The 16,104-nt window shown below is 35.2% G+C and overlaps 1 protein-coding gene across 7 annotated transcripts in view; it reads right to left on the bottom strand.

Annotated features, from left to right (window-relative positions):
* Nucleotides 1–16,104, bottom strand: part of PDS5B (PDS5 cohesin associated factor B) — a 181,966-nt gene that overhangs the window by 11,975 nt on the left and 153,887 nt on the right. For 5 of the 7 annotated variants that reach the window (XM_055426275.2, XM_055426276.2, XM_055426277.2 and 2 more), the window contains exons 25-31: nt 12,926–13,130; nt 10,561–10,675; nt 8,731–8,863; nt 7,589–7,708; nt 6,524–6,586; nt 5,801–5,946; nt 4,313–4,418 (exon numbers count right to left, since the gene is read on the bottom strand). In XM_055426275.2, the coding sequence (XP_055282250.1) occupies nt 4,313–4,418; nt 5,801–5,946; nt 6,524–6,586; nt 7,589–7,708; nt 8,731–8,863; nt 10,561–10,675; nt 12,926–13,130 (888 nt within the window). The remainder of the gene's footprint in view (nt 1–4,312; nt 4,419–5,800; nt 5,947–6,523; nt 6,587–7,588; nt 7,709–8,730; nt 8,864–10,560; nt 10,676–12,925; nt 13,131–16,104) is intronic. The other 2 variants (XM_055426278.2, XM_055426279.2) reach the window with 1 other exon arrangement.

Genomic DNA, 16,104 nt, shown 5'->3' with positions numbered 1-16,104 from the left:
TTTTTTATTAATTTATCCCATGAAGGAATATGGCATGTCCTCTCTCCCTTCTATGTTTCTCAGTTTTGATGTTTTCTCCACATAGGTTCCTCCTCCTTCTTTTTAAGGTTATGTTTAGATCCCTCTATCTAATTTCACTGTAATGGTTATTGCTGTAAAGTAATCTCTTTTCCCCCAAGTGTCTATCTGATATAAAGTAAATTGACCAGAGTAAAGTTAGTTATACATACATATACAAACATACATCTACCATGCTAAATTTAGTTTTTCTATTGCTTCCCCTTATTTTTTTTAACAGTATAAAAATAAATGTCTCTTCTTTTTCATTGTCATATTTTTGGTTCCTATTGCATGTCTTTCAGAACTGGCCAAACATTCTAGAACAATAACAGTGGTGACAATCGGTTGTTTGTTTTGTTCCTGATTTTTAATAAAAATGCTTCAAGTATTTTGCCTTTAAGAATAATAATTTTGACCAAATCACTGACTACTGATTTAAACAGATAAAGCTTTTAGCATATAATGAAGTATGTTTCTAGCATTAATTTACAAAGAGTTCACTCATTTGCCAAGAATAAAATTTTATTTATATCTGCTTGGCATGATCTGAGATTATCTTGTTAGCATCTTTTATTTAGGATGTTGACTTGCTATATAAAAAGATTTTTTAGCATTTAAATTATCCTTGTGTTCTGGGAAGAAAAAAGACATATAAATGTTTGGTTTTAATTTGTTAGTATTTTTCTAGAGTCTTGTGCATAAATTAAAAATTAACTGTCATTCATTGGAAGGACTGATGCTAAAGCTGAAACTCCAATACTTTGGTCACCTCATGCGACGAGTTGACTCACTGGAAAAGACTCTGATGCTGGGAGGGATTGGGGGCGGGAGGAGACGGGGACGACAGGGAATGAGATGGCTGGATGGCATCACCAACTCGAAGGAGATGAGTTTCAGTGAACTCTGGGAGTTGGTGATGGACAGGGAGGCCTGGCATGCTGTGATTCATGGGGTCACAAAGAGTTGGACACGACTGAGTGACTGAACTGAACTGTCATTACTTAGAGAAGGGAAGAAAAATATTAAAATAAAACTAAAGTTTCCAATTATAAATATTACAATTCATTTTGATGTCCAAAGATCTGAAAAAAATGGCTGAAATCTTAACATTCTGGAAAAGGCTGGTGGTAAAAAGGAAATTCAATGTCTGTTTTCCTGACAGTATTATAAAATAATCTAGCTTCCTAAAGCACTAAACTCTTTTTCATTTTGTACTGTACTGTTTTCAGAACAGAGGGGGTATAAAATCAACATTAGAAGTAGGAAATAGGGAAAGTTAATTGTAAAACTAAATTATTATTGTTCAGTCGCTAAGTAGTATCCAATTCTTTGCGATCTCTGTCTTCACTATCTCCTGGCATTTGCTTAAATTCATGTCCATTGAGTTAGTGACGCCATCCAACCATCTCATCCTCTATTGTCCCCTTCTCCTCCTGCTCTCAATTTTTCCCAGCATCAGGGTCTTTTCAAATGAGTCAGTTCTTTGCATCAGGTGGCTAAAGTATTGGGAGTTTCAGTTTCAACATCAGTCCTTCAATATTCAGGATTGATTTCCTTTAGGATGGACTGGCTGGATCTCTTTGCAGTCCAAGGGATGCTCAAAAGTCCCAACTGTTGTGGTTCTCCAACACCACAGTTCAAAAGCATCAATATTTGGTGCTCAGCCTTTTTCATGGTCCAACTTTCACATCCATACATGACTACTAGAAAAACCACAGCTTTGACTATACGGACCTTTGTTGGAAAAGTGACGTCTCTGCTTTTTAATACATTGTCCAGGTTTGTCATAGCTTTTCTTCCAAGGAGCAAGTGTTTGGAGCCCAAGAAAATAAAATAAGCCACTGTTCCCACTTTTTTCCCATTTATTTGCCATGAAGACTGGATGCCATGGTCTTAGTTTTTTGAATGTTGAGTTTTAAGCCAGGTTTTTCACTCTCTTTCACCCTCATCAAGAGGCTCTTTAGTTCCTCTTCACTTTCTGCTGTTAGGGTGGTATATCATCTGCATATGAGGTTGTCATTTCTCCTGGCCATCTTGATTCCAGCTTGTGATCCACCAAGCCTGGGATTTTGTATGATGCACCCCACATAAAACTTAAAAAAGTAGGGTGACAATATACAGCCTTGTCATACTCCTTTCCCAATTTTGAACTATTCCATTATTCCATGTCTGATCTAACTGTAGCTTCTTGTCCTGCATACAGGTTTCTAAGGACAGGTAAGGTGGTCTGATATTCCAATTTAAGAATTTTCCAGTTTGTTGTGATCCACACAGTCAAAGGGTTTAACATAGTCAGTGAAGCAGAAGTTAAATGTTTTTTAGGAATTCCCTTGCTTTTTCTATGATCCAACAGATGTTGGCAATTTGATCCCTGGTTCCTCTGCCTTTTCTAAATCCAGCTTGTACATCTGGAAGTTCTAGGTTCACACTCTGCTGAAGTCTAGAAGGATTTTGAGCATTCCCTTGCTGGCATGTGAAATGAGCACAATTGTATGGTAGTTTGGACATTCTTTGGCATTGGAATGAAAACTGACCTTTTGCAGTCCTGTGGCCATATTTTAATATAAATGTACATGAACAATAATCCCTTTGCAGTGAAATTTCAATGTGAAGCTGGTAGTATACAAAAAAGATACTTTTTCACTATCTATTGGTCTTTAAATTGAACTTCTGTCTCATAATGTCAGCTCTCTAAAGACATTTCAGTTGAAACAAGATTAATAAGGTTCTTCTCAAAATGGATGCAAAGTTACACAGAAGACTGCAAAAGCCTCATTAACTACACATATCAATCTCAAAAGCTCATAAATTCAGAACTGTTCTATGAAAACATAGACTTTATTCTGCATTGCTCCAAAATGTAGACTAGATATGGAATTTATAGGATAACAAAATATTAACCATGTTTTCTAATTTTGGGGGGTAGAAGAGCAGTATATGTGGGTGTGGGTAACCTAGCTGAGGTCTCCAACAAATGGGAGAAATTACAGGCTTTACTCTTAAGGCATTTTCAAGCACATGGTAACTAACTCTCATAAATTATAAAGAAGGAATTTCTGCACTAAGGGAGAGGTCAGATTTGAAGACATAAATAGCTTTTCCCACTCAAGGATTCTTCTATAAATCTAGATAACAAGGTTCCTTTCTGGCTAAGCAATCAATTTTTAATTCTGCTTGGGTGAAATTTTTAAACAGCCAATAATAGAATTAATACTACAGTTAGGATTGAGTAAGAATTTTAGAGTTTTAAGTAGAAAGAGAAACAACTTGCCAAAATAAATTACTGGAGAAACCTGAAAAAAACTGAAAATCATTTAAACTTTGTGGGATATGTAAGTTTGGGCCACTGGAAGACAAGAAGTACAAGAACTATTTTAGAAAAAGCAATGTGTTTATTAATAACTTTACTCTCTATTAATCAAGTAGATGAAAACACATTAACTTTTATTATTATGATAATCAGTAATCAAAAATATTAATCTTTATAACAATGAAACAGCAGCAACCACCATTCACTTGGGCTAATTCATTTATTCTGAGAAACTTTACCAGCTGAGTATCCACACTTCACTAATAAAGAGACTAATTCAGGGAACCTAACAGGTTATTCAAGAAATGTTTAGAGCTAACCTAGAAAGTGAAAATGTACTCCATTATTAATGCCATTGGGTTGTGTTGGAATACATAACCATATTCTATATCCACACTAAAAATGCCAAATTGTCTGCAAATGATCATTATAAATTATGTCTATCACACATAACAGTATCACTGCTATTAAGATTTAAAAACTAAACACGGATTTTATGAAAACTGCAGCATTTCCAATATTTACTGGAATCATATTTAGTAATTAAAGGCTCAGGAAATCAGCTAAGATGGAAAAACCTTTAAGAATTCTCATTCTAGTCTCTTCTCTAAGGCTAAGTCTAAACTCTTGTGTTTAAAGAAAAAAAACACAAAAGCCAATCAGTTCTGAGTACAGAACAGACAGAACAGACTTTTGTTTGAGTCCAAAGCTTTAAAGAATAAAGACTGCTTACTAGAATGATAAGACACACAAGAAATTCAATATACTTAAATTACACGGTAGAGGATAATTATAAACTCAAATTTGTGATTAAAACCACTGAAGTAAAATCAGATGTCAAACTTGAAAGTAACACTCACTGGTTTCTGTGTAAAAATTACTATTTACATAGAAAGAATTACTATTATTGTACTTATTATAAAATCAAATGAAATATCTCACCCTTACAAGATCAGAGTCGTCTCTCTTGTCACTTTTTTTTCCCGGCAAAGGTGAAGACATTGTGTAATCTTCATTTTCACTGTGATCCATTTCAGAACTATCAAGCCTTTTAATACAGATATTTGTTATTATTATTACAATCAAACCTTAAAAGTTCTTCCTGTTCCCAGTGTAGCTTTATAGCTTTATGAACAAGAAGTTTCATTCTTTCCAAAAAGTATCCATTTTCATGGTGGTTTAGTCCCTAAATCGTGTCGGACTCTCTTGCCATCCCATGGACTGTAGCCCGCCAGGCTCTTCTGTCCTTGGAATTCTCTAGGCAAGAATACTAGAGTGGGTTGCCATTTCCTTCTCCAGGGGCTCTTCCTGACTCAGGAATCAAACCCTAGTCTCCTGCATTGCAGGCAGATTCTTTACCAACTGAGCTGCAAGGGAAGCACTTTAATATACTTAACACTATTTGGCTATTTTCCAACCTTCTCCCTTTTCATGCCTGCATGAGATTACCATTAGCTGATTCTAGCTTCTCTATTCTCCATCAGTAACCTAGGTAATCTTCTAAAAGCACAAATTAGATCACTAGACTCTACATCTTCCAGTTTTACTTAAAAGTCAAACCAAATCCTTTACATTATCCACAAAGGCCAAACATAATCTGGCTACCTCTCAGCTTCATCCCTGACCATTGTTCTCTAATCTCTACTCTCCAACCAAAGTGATCTCTCACACACACCTAGCCCATTCCCTTAGAAAGAGTCCTGGTGAACAAAAACCGACACAACTTAGAAACTAAACAACAACAAAAAACAAAAATGCTAAAACTAGTTAAAGTGTAAATTATTTTCCTTTTTTCTTAAGAAAATAAAAAAATTGAAAGTACACAACATACTTTGAAAGCACATTTTTAAACTTCTTTAAAACAAAAAAGATATATACAGGCACAGTAAAAGAAATTCAAAACCACATCAGAGCATCTCCCTCCTACACTAGATTATTGCATACACTATGAAGATGTTGGGTATTCTTCCTAAAACTTTTGATGCATGTACAAGCACATGTAAATACAAATTCTTCTTAAAATCCAAAAACACTTTACACTGTTCTATTCTTTGTCTTTTCCACTCAATCACATATTGTGGAAACTCTTCATGTGAGCTCATATGTCATCATTTTTAAAGGACTATGTATTCCACTGTATAGATGAGCCATAATTTAAAGATTTACATTCAATGGACACTTAGTTTGGAAACCAGCTTATGTCTAACAACGGATTGCCCCAACAAGCTAAAATATGAAAGGCTATGGAGTACCCATCTAAGTGAGTAAGCAAATATATTTACCTTGTAAATGGCTATCAGTGTTAAAATAGGAATGTACAGCTATGCACTGACTTTCATTCACTGACATTAAAGGTAAAAGATGTTATTTTAGATCTCATAGCCTTGGTGGAGTCCTTAACGCAAAGCATGGTATTTCTTGCGTACTTACCTCCCTTTTATTCTTCCAGGAGAGCTTGGATTTGAGCTGCTGCTTGCATTGCTTACAGTTTCCATTCGTGATGATTTTGTCTGAGATTGTTTGCCTGCTGATGAAAGCGGCTTATTAACAGCTCCTAGAACATTGGTTGTTTTGGGCTGAAATGAAAAATGCATATCTCTTTCTATTTGATAAAAGCCAAAAGAAATTCAGATGTAAAGAATCACAAATAACATCTGCCAAAGTATTTACATATATAAATCATGAAAAGCCTGCCTATCCTTAAGCAAATAAGAATTATAAACTGAGCATCACTTGAATAAATAAAAAACTGTATTAACAGAATAACAGTTAAGTTTCTAAGTTATCTACTGTAGGAAGAAGGCTTACATAGAAAGTGAGAACACAAAAAATGTATAGTCAACAATGAAAATTGACAATTAGACTCTTGCAAGGGAAGGACATAAGATGTCTTTTTACTTTACTATTACAGAATAAGAAATTTAAGAAAGAAGACATCCAGGGTTTTACCATAAGGTAAAAAAATATGTTCTATATCTCAACCTACATCTATATAGCAAAAATAACTTTTTCTTACTAAATGGGAAGATACTGAATATTTGTATTTCCTTTTGATACACCAATTTAAAAGAAATACTAAATAAAATAATTATACCAACAGTCATACTAAAATAAACTACCACATAAAAATTTAAAACAACTGTCAAAACATACTTTTCCAGGAGTGAAAAATGATTTCATTTCTGGAGGCAGATAATTTTTGGTGTTACTGAAGTTCTGGAAGCAAGGGAAAAGAGACACAATCAATGACTTCTGAAACACTGTATCTACGAAGCAATTCAAAAGTCAACAAAGCTTAAATTAGAGCAGCTTTTGTTTCAAAGTGCATTATAAAATACATATTTATTGAAAATAAAAATCAGTTGAAACACAAAATTTCAGTCACTGATTTTAAATGCTGTAATAGCTAAAACTAACCTTGTACTAACTCTAGTATTAACACAACATTTTTGAGCTCTAATATGCTAGAGCTGTAAGAACATCTGACCAAAAACATGCTTATACAATAATACTCTCCAAGGAAGAGACCACATATATACTCCTTTTATCTTAATCACAAAAAAGTGAATGTCTAAATGCAGACAGTCCCTCTTTAGGTGAACCTACAAGGCCTGTTCCAATCTCTATATACTGGGGTTAACATATTAACTGGTATTCTACTTAAAAAAAAAAAAAGTAATGACTGTTTTCCTCTCACTTAGATAGACTATAAACCTCCAAGAGATTCTTAAAAATATCTTTTTTTAGAATAATACTATACTTGAGTTTTCTGAGAGTGGTTTGGGAAGATCCCTGTAATGTTCCCCAGGTATTAAGCCTGCTCCAATGTCAGTTCTCCGATTCTTTCACACCAGTTAGAAATTTCAAGGGCTTACAATTTCAGACTGTATCAGCATTCTCCTTCCCGTTTTGAATCAATGGCCATTAACTCATTAAATTACCAGCTTTGATCATAATTTTGCCTGTGCTCTTAAGACTAGCATAAAACTCAGAAAACAATAAAAATTCTAGATCATTTTAACTCATTTCTGAACCTATTTGTGTCCTCCGGTTTGGCCCATATTCTTATCTTGAACATGGTTAAGATTCACGGCAACCTTTCCCCATGATTTAAGAAGTGGGTCAACTCTTGACACTGATTCCTCCTGATCTTCCCACAACCTAGTGGTGACAATACATTTTATTTCAACTTACACAAATAAATCCTAAAATAACTACCTTGTCAGGCTGGGTGAAAAAACGAGCTGGCAGTACTGGGTCTTTAGGAGATTCCAAACTGTATGTGGTGCTTTTTGACATGATGATATTCATGGCAACATCACACACAGTATACAGTTTCTGCAATGGGTATTAAACAAAAAGAAAAAATCAGGTACTTAAGTTGGCAAACTAGACTCTGTGAATTAGGAGTAATTCCAGAACATGCATTTAGTATGCAGTTTTCAGGACAACAGTGTAAGTTAAAATACTTATTCTATTATTGTAATTAGTTTACTAGTAACAGCATTATACTATTCTCTACTGATTCTATATTCAGTTCAGTTCAGTTCAGTCGCTCAGTCGTGTCCGACTCTCCGCGACCCCATGAATCACAGCACGCCAGGCCTCCCTGTCCATCACCAACTCCCGGAGTTCACTCAAACTCATGTCCATCGAGTCAGTGATGCCATCCAGCCATCTCATTCTCTGTCGTCCCCGTCTCCTCCCACCCCCAATCCCTCCCAGCATCAGAGTCTTTTCCAGTAAGTCAACTCGTCGCATGAGGAGGCCAAAGTATTGCAGTGTCAGCTTTAGCATCAGTCCTTCCAATGAACACCCAGGATTGATCTCCTTTACAATGGACTGGTTGGACCCCCTTGCAGTCCAAAGGATTCTCAAGAGTCTTCTCCAGCACCACAGTTCAAAAGCATCAATTCTTCAGCAATCAGCTTTCTTCACGGTCCAACTCTCACATTCATACATGACCATGGGAAAAACCATAGCCTTGACTAGGAGGACCTTGGTTGGCAAAACAATGTCTCTGCTTTTTAATATGCCATCTAGGTTGGTCATAACTTTCCTTCCAAGGAGTAAGCATCTTTTAATTTCATGGCTGCAATCAGCATCTGCAGTGATTTTGGAGCCCAAAAAAATAAAGTCTGACACTGTTTCCCCATCTATTTGCCACGAAGTGATGGGACCAGATGCCATGATCTTCGTTTTCTATATCAGTAAGTCTATATTAGTAAGTCTAATTACTAACGAATACTACTATTTACTACTAGTAGAAAAGACTGATGCTCTCTACAGAAGTCTTATACCCTATGCTCAAATGCTTAAAGTCAATATAGAATTATAACTATTTACAAAGAATTACATACTTCATTCATTTTTGCATCATCTGGTCCTTGAGCATCTTTTGTTTGTTTAATATTTTCTACCATCTTTCTGATAAACGCATGACTATTATTTTCATTTTTAGCCATTAGTATTTCCAGCACAAACCAAAGACACCTAAAAAATACCAAGAAAAAAAATCACTATTAAATGCAGATATAATTCTACATATAATGAACTCCAAGAGCAGAAAACATTAAAACAAAACCGCTATAAATCAATCAATCAAAAGTACGTCACATACATATTACAACATATCAGCAGTGTAGGTATGAGTTCATAACATCCTTTCTCAGTCTAATTTTCCTAGGTAGACAGAAAAGTTAAAAAGAGACAGAAATGGTAGAAATAAAGCAATGATCTTAATCCCGAGCTGTGGCAGGGATGGAAGACCGCCTAAAGCAGTAACTGGGTCATAAAGTGAAGACTCTATGTGCTAAAACTGACTGCGGTTCTGACTGCAGTCTTTAGGAAACTAACAACTGCAAGAGTCTTCATCAATAAATGGAGGAAAAAGTCAGGGCTGACAACTTTACACACTAAAGGGAAAAAAATAGTTTCAGTACCTCAGTTTCAGGGTAATTATATTAAATTCTATTCAAGAAAAAAATGAAAGGACTTTATCTCTGTATCATGCATACAGAATGGGACAGGGTGATAGTACAGAGGAAAAAATGGGAGAAGAGGGAAATGTGAAACAAGGTATTGTTCTAGAAGGGAAAAATGTAACCTCTGAGACTTCAGGCATACCTTACAGTTTCTTTTCTCTGCTAGAAAGGAGATCACTCAGGGTTGTACTGTTTATAAATACAGCCCCCAATATTTATTAAGTTTCAAGGAATATTTTATCATTAAAAAAAAAAAAAACCAACGTGTTCTGAGAAAGAGGAATGGCTAAAAGTTTTCCTTAGTATAATCATACTAATACAGAATTCATTTTGAGAAAACTAATTGCTTATATTTTAAAACTAGAAACTGTGGCAAAAAGAGGGCAAAAGCCTTTTCTCTTGTCATGAGAAAATTTCCAGTAATTTAATTTTATTCTCTTGAGGCACCACAAATACTTAACTATAAAATATTTCTATGAATCAAGAAACCAAGAGTTATTTTCCTTTAAGAAGAAGCTAAAAGCATAAGAAATTAATTTATTCAAAACCACAGAGGTCATCCTTTACTATAACAGAAATAGGATCTCATCTCTATTTAAGGAAGTCTTACAAAGACTTCTCTAAATATCATTATATTCCCCCATCCCACACCTTGGCAGGTATATTCTTCTGGCATCTCAACAAGATCTTTGACCAACTTTCATAAACCTAATTTAGTCAGAGAATCAACAGTGAAGTATGGGAATAGTTCGCTGGTTATCAACTTGGCCCATTATTAAATTAGACTATCTTTCTTCCTTATGGAGAAAGACAGGAACTGCAAAGGAGATATGCTTACCAAGTGAATAAAAGAGTGCTAATTCACTCCACATAAAAATCTATACAGTGCTTCAGAAGAAAGTAGGAAAAGATAAGAATTACAAAGCAAACTCTTTCATGGATAACTTCAATAGAAAAGAAATGCCAGACTGGCAGAAAAACAGGACAGTAATACAGTAATTATGCTAAAGTTGTTTTGGGAATCACATAAGAAATGAAATATGAAGAGATGGTAGGGGAAAAGAAAAAGAACAAATAAGGTAAAGAACCTTAAACTCCTAAGAAATGAAATAAATTTAATACACTAATTATAACTGAGATTCCATTATCAGCAGGAAAGGGGAAAAAACTTCAGAAAATATGAAAATGGGATGGAAAAAGTCTTACTCTTTAACGTCTTTAAGTTGTTCAATATCCTGTACTTTGACATAATCTGGGTCATGCGCCAAAAGGTGAATTGTATATGGAACAACATACTCAGGTAGAAGAGACAATAATTTTTCTGAAAAAGAAATAAAACAAAAACATCTAGGTTAGAAAACCAAATCTTACTCATTCTCTTTCTCTCTCTGATACTCTATTTCTTGCATCCCAATAATTTACCACAATATCACTGGAAGAAAAATACACTGAAAGGTCCAGTGCTGAGGTGCATCATCAAGTTTATTCAGTTATCCATCATGGTCAATATTCATATGCCTACTAAATGCACCCTGTGCTGAGCCTACAAAGATAAACATTTCAATTTTCAACAGATATGAGAAAAAGTGACCCAAACTATACTCAAGACTAAGGAACATAAAATCTATTTTTCTTCTTATTAGTAACTCTATGTAACTCCCTTGTAAGTTACTGTGCAAAAAGGAAAACAACTAGTAAATCTTTCAGTCAGTATGGCACAAAAATAGGAAGTCACGGTTGATACTATTTAATACAATTTGCAACATAAAAACTGACAGAAAGGAACAGACACTGTTTCGAGGGCATTTTAAATAACAATGAAGTATCTTTTCAGTTTAAATTCAAATGTTTTAATATTTTGACTGAGATCAGTACAGTCCATTACACATAGAAATGGAAATCCTAACTAGTTTTTAATAAAGGTTACTCAAAAGACCAAGATTCATACTCTGAGCAATTCTTTTTATATTTCCCATTCTTGCAATTTTAAATCAGATGTTCAGTCTAGAGTAAAATAATGTATGTGTCAACAAGGCACCAAATTTTCTTTATACCTATCCCTGAACTCAGAATAAGCTTGTGTGTAATATTCATTTCAAGGTAGGTACAGAAGAAAAAAGTAACAAAGTTCAAAATTCAGTGAAATTTGAATTAAAGTCTATCAAACATGTACTGAGTGCTTACTCTTTCAGACCTATTATTTTAGTAGGGCTTACTATTTTAAATATAAAGATGCAAAGGCTAGACAAAGACCCCACACTGAGCACAGACAGGACCAGGACAGAAGCCCCACTTCACCACGGACAGTACCCTAAAATAAGAACAGCTAATAACTTCTGAGTACTTCTTTGGACCATGCATTATGCCAGGTGCTTTATATATATATAACTTTTTAATCATAACCAGCATAAGATACAGGTAAAACTATACCAATCTTACAAAAAGGAAACTAAGGCTCAGACTGCATAACAACCCACCCAAATACAACCAGTAAATGGCAGAGGTGGCAGAGGTGAGATTTAACTCCAGAACCCTCAAGGCGAAGTAGGAAGAGAAAGAAAGAGGGTCCCAAAACTGTATTTTAAAGGATTCAAAAGGGGCAAATGTCTCTCCTTGGTTTTGTTTATTTGTTTGGCCAGAAGGGGGAGGCAATTTCCAGACAGAGTTGACAACAGAGAAAAAAGCTGGCTACACAAATTTCTAATTATCCAGAGTACAAGGAGCAAAGAATTTACACTCAGGAGTAGCTACAGAGAAAGTTTAAAACTCAGGTTGAGAGTTAACCACAAAGGGTCATGCTAATGATCCTCTGAGCAGAAAGGAGCCAACCAAGGTTTAAAGCAAAGAAGTGACTTGAGCCGATCTGTTTCAGGAAGATAATTTTGACAGTGGTGTGGCTCGGCTGGAGGCAGGGGAACACTTACAACAGGGAGTTAGGAGTAGATATGATAATCCAAGTGAAATATAGCAGGATCGGGGAGTTGGGGAGAAACAGTGAAGACACCCAGAAGAAGAACTAAGAGGATTTGTGACCAATGAGAGGAAAAAAGAAGGCATGAGGAATGCCTCTGACTTCTGACTTGCATAACTGGATGGCTTTTAATGTTGTTGATCAAGTTATAGAAGTCAGGGACACAAAAACTAATAGTGTGGATGGAGTGACGTGAGCAGATTTTAAAAAGGCACAAAGGACCCTGATATTAATGTCAGCTATAGGTGAGGAAAACCAATAAAGTTTAAAGACCTGGACTTTTTTAAACTAAAAGAGTACTTAGACAATCTTCATAAATATACCTCTTACTGTTTCATTTACCTCCAAAGTTCCTGCTTTTTCCCCTTGGCCTTTTAGTCAGTTGCATAAAGAACTATGGGTTGATATTTAAATACCCATGCATTTGTATTTTAAAATGACCTTTTACCAGGAAAAGTTGCTACTGAAAAACAGCAATAACACCTTACTTAATGAGGACCGATTAGAATATAATAAACAACAGTAACATCAATTTTGTGTTCCACAAAACTGAAACTGGCAAGATGGGAAAGTACACTCTTCATTTTCACACAAGCTTACCGCTAACAGCTGCATGCTGTTTCAGATACTCGCGTCTCACATTGATATTTTTTACCAGACACTGCCTGGCATGAGCTCTTCTTTCCTTTACAGGGTCTTTTGCACAAAGTGCACAAATTGCCATATACTCAAGTGGAAGCCGTAATCGAGAAAGGCCTTTGTGAAGTTTCTGAGCAAACACTTGTCTTACTTGATAGCATTCATCCTGGAAGACATAATAATTCCACATGTTACCTACAGGGTATCAAAGAGGAAGTAACAACTTTGGATAGGAAATCCACTATATCAGGTAATCAGAAGAATAAACATAGCATGTGTACCCACAACCAGTGCTCCAGTTCACAGGACTGAGATGTGACAAGTTAATATGGAGGCCAGAGTGATAATTTGGACCTTAAAATGACTACCAGCTACCTGTGTGAGAACACACTGAATGTACTCTTAAAATAGATAAAAACTAGTAAATATTAATCCACCTTAACTTAAATGAGATATGTAAAAATAAGTCTGAACACTATCTCTTATTTACCTTTTTCATTTAGTGAGCAAGATAAAACTCTGTCCAATTTATATATTTAGTTCTATCATTTAAAACAACTGTTCAGATTAAAACGCACAACTCTGAAGGCAGGAGTTACTAATCCATTTCAGCAACATCACGTTCCTCTTAGTTCTATAAATGAACTGCTCATCACTGTGTCTGCTTTTCTCACACTAGTCACTCTCCTAAACCACCCACCTCCACTCTAGTAGCTAGCCTGTCCTCATCTTCAAGGACAGCTCCCATATCTTCTAGAAATCACTGTGCAAATCTTTATCCTGCACCCTCTGTGAGTATCTAGTGCTGTGTTCTGCTAGTACTCTGTGCAGATCTGCAGCCTAGCACTTAGCACACAGTATGAAAAGGACTGGTTTATCTATCTTATGCAGTGCTCTTTCTTGAAGCCAAGTACTGTGATTTTATTCCTCTTTGTGCCTCAAAACCTAGCACAGTGTCTGCTACAGATTATGAGAATTTTTTCTAAACTATAGGGAAAAGCGCAATATGACTTTTGAGCCATATATGAGATATACAAAGACTTTCATTATTACACTCCATCAATGAACATAATGTGTGGTATGTTTCATATTATTGCAACTGTATGTTTATCTCTTCTATCTAGAATGCTAATTTCGCTTTTCTTCAAAACCTAGGTTGCAACATCTTGCCCTTATCTTTAAATCCTTGTTTTGTGCATCTTCTTTCATTTACTTTAAACTTCAGTTTATTACAATACCAAACACCCACTTTAAAAAAAAGTAGTCAAGTGCAGCTACTATGGAGAATAGTATGGAGGTTCCTCAAAAAACTGAAAATAGAGTTGCCATACAATCCAGTAATCACACTCCTGAGCACATAATCAGACAAAACTATAGTTCAAAAAGATACCTGCGCCACCATGTTCATAGCAATACTGTTTACAATAGCCAAGACCTGGAAACAACATAAAGGTCCATCGACAGATGAATGACAAAAATACAATGGAATACAACTCAGCCATAAAATGAATGAAATATTGACATTTTGAAGCAACATGAATGGATCTGTGGATTATTATACTAAATGAACTAGGCAGGTCAGAAAGACAGATACTATCACTTATATGTGGAATCTAAAATAAGACACAAATGAACCTATCTACAAAACAGAACAGACACACAGAACAGACTTATAGTTGGTTGCCAAGGGGGAAGGTAGAGTCAGGGAGGGATGAAATGGTAGTTTCGGGTTAGCAGACGCAAAGCATTATATACAGAATGGATAACAAGGTTCTACTGGATAGCACAAGGAACTAGATTCAGTATTCTGTGATAAACCATAATGGAAAAGAATATAAAAAGAATGCGTGTGTGTGTGTGTTTATATACACTACTGAATTACTTTGCTATATAGCAGAATTTAACACAACACTATAAATCAACTATACCTCAATTACAAAAAAATAGTAATCAATAGACAGAACTACTGTCTATTATCTATCCTTATACTCCACAAAACAAAATTAAACTTATACTAACCCTTCCTCATTATTACTCCTATCGGGAGAGGAATTTTCAGTATCCAATTATTCATTATGAAAATACCCAATTACAAACAAACAATATAAATAAAAGTCAATATATCACAAATATATTCACAAATGAACAAGCTATTCGTAAGAATATTAAGTGGGTGAGGGACAAATCAGAAGTATGGGATTAATAGATACAATAGATACAAACTAGTCAATATTATACTGGAGAAGAGAATGGTTACCCATGCCAGTATTCTTGCCTGGAGAATTCCATGGACAGAGGAGTATGGGGGGCTATTGTCTATGGGGTTGCAGAGAGACAGACATGACTGAGTAACTCTCACTTTCACTCAATATTATTATCTAATATAATAAGCTACAGTGGAATATAACCTGCAGAAGTAACCAGCATCAGTACACTCGTCACACCAAAAACTAACACCATACTGTAAATCAAATATACCTCAATAAAGCAAGCAAACAACAACAAAACACTGAAGAGCACTCAAATATCCCTCCACACTACTTAGATACATTTCCAAGGCCATGTTTTTGTCATTTTTTCAGTAATCACTGACGATCTAATAGTACAATGCAAATTAATTACAATGTTAACTGTGAATCACAGCAAAGGTAGGAGAGTTTCAAAAGGTCATTATGATAATGTTAGAAAAAAACTGTCAAATCATATGCAAGGCAACGGACACATTTAACAACAAAAGATGAGAAAACTGACAAGAATGATGATACAATAAGGGGAGGAGGGAGGTGGGAGGGGGGTTCAGTAGGGAGAACTCATGTACACCCAGGACGGATTCATGTCAATGTATAGCAAAACCAACCAATATAATATTGTAAAATCATTAGCCTCCAATAAAAATTAAAATAAAATAAAATATATCAGGGGGAAAAAAAAAGAATGATGATACAATGGGTACAGCAAAAGACAATCACCTAAATAAAGATTTAAAAGATGTGCTCCTGGGAAATGAGGAAGTCTTCCAATGTTTGCTCTGGTTTTTGCAAAGATTTACCCTTTTCACTAGTTTATAAAAACTAATATGAAGTAAAGAACAGATTTACCCTTTCCATTAGGTTGTTAAACCAGTCAATCCTAAAGGAAAT

This window comes from Moschus berezovskii, chromosome 13 (assembly GCF_049115385.1).
Source record: "Moschus berezovskii isolate FMDL1 chromosome 13, NW_MosBer_1.0, whole genome shotgun sequence".
In the NCBI taxonomy this organism is placed as follows: Eukaryota; Metazoa; Chordata; class Mammalia; order Artiodactyla; family Moschidae; genus Moschus; species Moschus berezovskii.
The sequence above is the reverse complement of the archived record's forward strand: the minus strand, read 5'-3'. Positions and strand labels throughout refer to the sequence as shown.